The sequence below is a fragment of the Monoraphidium neglectum genome (assembly GCF_000611645.1).
Source record: "Monoraphidium neglectum strain SAG 48.87 unplaced genomic scaffold scaffold02708, whole genome shotgun sequence".
Classification (NCBI taxonomy): Eukaryota; Viridiplantae; Chlorophyta; class Chlorophyceae; order Sphaeropleales; family Selenastraceae; genus Monoraphidium; species Monoraphidium neglectum.
The window spans coordinates 1-5,061 of record NW_014010920.1 but is presented as its reverse complement, the minus strand read 5'-3'; the positions used below and the strand labels follow the sequence as shown (position 1 = coordinate 5,061).

General features: G+C 66.4%; 2 protein-coding genes across 2 annotated transcripts in view; one reads left to right on the top strand and one right to left on the bottom strand.

The window, feature by feature from the left end:
* Positions 1-1,019, top strand: part of MNEG_11361 (Mitoferrin-1) — a gene marked incomplete at both ends in the record, with an annotated part of 3,119 nt that extends 2,100 nt beyond the window's left edge. Inside the window, 2 exons of the mRNA XM_014040167.1 lie at positions 262-604; positions 876-1,019. Of these exons, the coding sequence (XP_013895621.1) occupies positions 262-604; positions 876-1,019 (487 nt within the window). The remainder of the gene's footprint in view (positions 1-261; positions 605-875) is intronic.
* A 1,263-nt stretch (positions 1,020-2,282) lies between these two features.
* MNEG_11360 (hypothetical protein) lies at positions 2,283-4,626 on the bottom strand (the record flags this gene model as incomplete). The annotated part of the gene is made up of 6 exons (XM_014040166.1): positions 2,283-2,378; positions 2,613-2,716; positions 3,142-3,205; positions 3,567-3,713; positions 4,136-4,294; positions 4,585-4,626. 6 exons carry the CDS (start codon positions 4,624-4,626, stop codon positions 2,283-2,285), a joined length of 612 nt encoding a protein of 203 aa, XP_013895620.1.
* Between the last annotated feature and the right edge of the window lie 435 nt (positions 4,627-5,061).

Sequence of the window (5,061 nt, the reverse complement as noted above, 5' to 3'; positions counted from 1 at the left end):
GTGGCAGGGGTGCGTGTGTGGAGGGATGGGTTTGTGGGCGACGAGGCATGGCAAGTGTGTGCGTGTGTGGGGGGGGGGGATTTAAGGGTGGCCGCGCGGCGGCGACAGGATCGGCCGAATTTCCGGCTCGCCGCGCGTGCAGGCGTGTGCGCCCCGGGCGCGCCCGGCCTCCGGCGCCGGATGCTCCTCCCCACGCATGCTGCCCTCACTGTGACCCATCTCATGCGATGGCTGCCTCCGTCCCCCCTCCCCCCCCCCCAGGACCACCATTGTCATGAACATCCCCTACACCGCAGTCCACTTCTCGGTCTACGAGTCGGCCAAGACCTTCCTGCTGGGGCACCCCGGCGGCGCGGCGGCGGGCGGCGCAGACGCCACCGGCGGCAGCAGCAGCGATTGCGGCGGCAGCAGCGGCGGCGTGGTGGGTGGCGGGCTGGGGGCAATTGAGGTGGGGGAGCCAGAGGAGGGTTTGGCGGTGCAGCTGGTGGCCGGCGGCCTGGCGGGCGGCGCGGCGGCGGCGGTGACGACGCCGCTGGACGTGGTCAAGACGCGGCTGCAGACGGAGGGCGTGGCGTCGCCGCGGCGCTACAGGACGAGCGCGGTGGTGGGTGGCCGGGTTGGGCTGCTCGCCCCTGCCGGCCTGTCGTTCTTTGGGGTAGAGGGTAGAGCGGCTGTTTTGGGGGGCACTCTGGGGGCTGCCGCTGGGCTCCTGCCTCCAGGGGAGTGTGATGCGACGGCACCCAAGTGGGTGTGGCGATGGGAACACAGCTAGCGTCCAGGAGGGCAACCATGCTTGCGCAAACACATCCAGCGGTTGCCCCCTCTTGCACCCCACTGGACCCCCCACGGCCCCGCCCCCGCCCTCCGCCCCGCAGCTGCCCGTCCTGCGGCGCATCATCAGCGAAGAGGGCGCCGCCGGCGCATGGCGGGGGCTGCGGCCGCGCGTGCTGTTCCACGCGCCGGCGGCGGCGATCTGTTGGGGCACATACGAGTCAATGAAGGGCTTGCTCGGCAGCTGATTTCGCGCCCAGGCCCTGCACCCCGCCGGCAGGGCCGCCGTCAAACTCTCGTCTTAGTAGAGATATGCACACGCGGCCGCCAGCTGCACGGCCCGCTTCGGCCCGCGGCCGGCAGGGGGCGCCGCGGAGCGCCCCGGCGCTGCCCTGCTGGCGGGTCGCCCCCGCCGGCTGCGCTGTTCTGGGTTGTCGTTTGTATTGTAGAAGCCAGGGTGCAGCGCAGGGCCCAGCCACAGTCATCGGCGGGGCCGCACCAGCCGTCCCTCTTACAGATATCTAGAGCAGGGTCTGCGCCTGGTGCTGCGGCACAGTCGCCATGCCTGTTACAAGCCGCGCCAGCCACGCACGACAATTTGTGTTGAGCTGTCAGCGGCACGCAGCACGAGCTTGCGCCGGGTCCATCGCTCCAGCTTAGTGATGCAGCGCCCGCGTTTCATGCGGCCGGCGCTAAAGGCATGCCCGCTTTGTGCATGCTGGTGTGCGCCTGGGCCCCGCCAGCACCTCAAGAGGGCGAAACGCCGCGCCTGCACCTTGCGCGGCGCCACCGCCTGCGTCCGCCCTGCAAGGACACGCCCGTCATACGCGTGTCTCTCCCTTTCTCCGCCGGCCGGGGGCGTGCGTGCCCTTCAGGCGCGCTGCGAAGCCTCTGACCCGCTGCAGAGCTGCACAGTCCGCAGTTCGCCCCTGCCGGAGCCTGCAGCTGCGGCGCATCCCCTTTTGACCACGCTGCCGACATTCTCAGGGGTAACACGGTGATCACGGTTCTGTAATGGGGTAAGCACTGTTTGTATGCATGACGCGGCATTGCCACCGCCAGCAATGCTGGGCGACGGCACCGCGAGTGCTGTGTGCAAGCATGACCCAGGGGCATGGCGATGCACCGGTCATTGTGTGTCAAATGGGTGGCACTCGTGTGTTTGACCGGCGGCGTCAGGGAGGGCCCCCCACGCCAACGGCATTCTGGTAACCCGCTTCCATGCTTTCTAAGCAGTACGTCGTACGGAGGCGGATTATGAAGCAACCAGACAGCCGAGACAGACGCAATGGGTGCAGCAAGGCAACGCTTCCACGCGCGGCGCTCTGGCGCGGCCTCAGGCGCGCCGAGGCTGGAACAAGAGGCCGCCGGTTGAGCCGCGCGGCTCGCGCTCGAGGCGCCTTGCTCCCCTCAACTTCACGACGCGCTCAGCCGCCGCAAACTGTTTGCGGCGCTCCCTCAAACAGTTTGCGGCGGCCCCAAACTTTCGCTCATGAGCAGGGGCAGGGCGCTCACGCAGCCTGGGCCGTGGCCTTGTTGACCCGCGAGAGGATGAGGTTTGTGAACACGATGGACACAAAGTGGGCCAACAGGACGTTGGTGGACGCCTGAGGTTGGCGGTTAGGGGGGGCGTTGCAGGGAGGATTCGATTGGGAGGGGGCGGCGTCGAGGGGCAAGTGTCTGGACGGCCGGCTGCACCGCGACACACAAAGCCTGTGTGGGAGGCCCCCAGGCGCAAAGGGCGGCCGGCGCGCAAGTGGAGGCGGGGGCCTGGGGCTGCGGCGCGGGATAGCATGTGCAGGAGTGCGGTTCGCAAGACGGTGGCGCTCGGCGGGTCAGACCTGGAGGGAGAAGACGTCCAGGGAGACCAGGGTGGCCCCCGGCTGCGGGGTGGCGTAGGGCGCGTTGGCGGCGCCCAGCATGGTCTTGGATACCAGGGTGCCCACTGCGGTTGAGGGGGAGGGGGAACGAGGACTGTTCAGGGGGGGGGTGCTCTTCAGTTGTTGTCGAGGGGTCTGTGGAAAGTGTTGGAGGGTCTGGTGGAGGTGATCCAGAGGTTGAAGTGCAAAGGGGCCGAGAGATAGAGGCGGCAGCCGGCAGGGGCGAGGGGGCCGAGAGATAGAGGCGGCAGCCGGCAGGGGCGAGGGGGCCGAGAGATAGAGGCGGCAGCCGGCAGGGGCGAGGGGGAACGGTGCGTGAGGAGGCCACAGCTGCTGGCGAGGAGCGCTGTTGTATGTGTGCATGCTGAGGCGTTCGGCACAGGCCTGCCGGACAGTGGCCGCTCGCCCGCCGCTGGTGCGGTCAAAGGAGCCCAGCGTGATTACGCCACGCCACAGGTCAATAAGCGCCGCTGTCGCCGGCGCGACGCACCCGAGGCCTGCAGGCCGAGCAGCACCACGCCGATGCCGGCCAGGTTGATGTTGGTGTTGCGCACCTGGGGGCAACATTGGGGGGGAAGAGAGAGGCGAGGGCGAGGACGGGGACGAGCAGCTGGGTTTCAAGTCTGGATGAGCCGAGAGCCGCAGGAACGGCCTGCTCTGTGCATGAGCCACTTGCCGGCGGCAGGGGCGAACCGCATGGCTGCTGGTCCCAGCTGCCAGCGCAGCCGCGCCCAGCTGCCCGGCCCGGGGGTCCCCAGCCGCCCCTTCTGTCGTCCAAGCACAGTCGACCTCGATCGCAACGCGGCCCCGCGGCCTAGCCATGCGCCCTGCATGCTGCCTTGCAGCCTCATGCGGATCAAGCGCGATTCCCCGCCGTCTGCAGCAGGCAGTGGGTGCGCGGGGGCAGCTACCCACCAGGTTCTGCACGAGGGCGCTGCGCCTGACGGCCTTGCCCTCGTTAATGGCCTGGCGGGCCAGTGTCAGGAAGCCGTGTGCGAAGAATGTGGAAATGAAGGAGGCCACGATGCCCAGGAACGTGAAGATGCGGCTGATGTCGGGAGGCTGTGTGTGTGTGTTGAGTTGTGTGTGTGTGTATGTGTAAGTGTGTGTCTGTGTGTGTGTGTATCAGAGTGTGTGTGTGTGTGTGTGTGAGAGAGAGAGAGAGAGAGAGAGAGAAAGAGAGAGAGAGAGAGATTATGTGAAAAACACTGTGTATCATGTTGATGGACGTGTTTCTTATGGGCGCATGGGCTTGTTGTGGGCGTACGCACTCGCGCATGAGAGTTCATTGGGCATCACAGGAGAGGACGTCAGCAGCATGTGCCATAATCAGCGGGGGCGCCATCCACTCCGTCAGGGCTGCAGATGCCGAGCTGTTGCAGCTACCGTCTAACTGACGAACCACTTTTTGAATGCTCTACAGAATGCGCCGCCCGAGGCTGCCGCCCCCGCGAGGCTGCCGCCAGCAACCCAAGTGCACGCACCGACTGCGCTGTGACGAAGCTCGCGAAAAACAGGATGGACGCCGACACCACCGTCAGCGGCAGCTGCACCCAGAAGCTTCCCCACGCCAGGTTGCGCACGGCGGGCGCGTTGTTGCCCAGGCTGTCGCCGCTGATGGACAGGTCGGCGCGCACAGACAGCTGCGGGGCAGCAGCGTGAGCGATGATGCGGGGGCGGGCGTGCAAACTATCATGCGTGGGCGCGTGGACTGGGCCGACACATTCACTCATGGCAGTAGCGATACATAATCTGCCGCTCGAACGTATCACCGTGGGAGACGCGTTGAGCCTGGCCGTTGCCGGAGATCAACGCGACCGCTCGGGTTCACCTGCTTGCGTGCAGGGCCGGCACACGTCCTTAAAACGGCACCTGGGGTCCTCCTCTTAAGCCCCATGGGCAGGACGGCTGGGCGTGCCACCCCTGAGCGAACCAACACTGCATTCATGCTCGTGGCACGCATAGCGGTCTGCATCTTGGATGGTTAGTGGATTTTTCGGCCAAGAGATACTTGAGAAAATCAATGGGTTCTGTCGCAATGTATGTGGACGTGCTGTTGACTGCCATTCGCATGCATGCGCCGCAGAGCCACCCTGGCAGGTGTGCACATGCCGCGAAGCTCACAGCACCTGAGGGGATCAGCGCGTCATCAGCCACCAGGCTTCTACATGGGCTCTTTGCCAGAAAGTTACATCAAATGGAGGCTGCACGAGCAAGTATGACCGGCAGTCAACAACGCCTTGCACAGGCGAGGAGTCACCCGGGACATGCCTGCCTTGTTGCAGGCAGGGGCTCACCCCAGGAAATGCTGCGACCCAAACAATCACTCCATCCACTCGATCCGGAACGCGACCGGCGGCGCCGCACCGCTCGCCGCCTGGAAAGCGACGACGTTGCCCGGCGCCAGCAC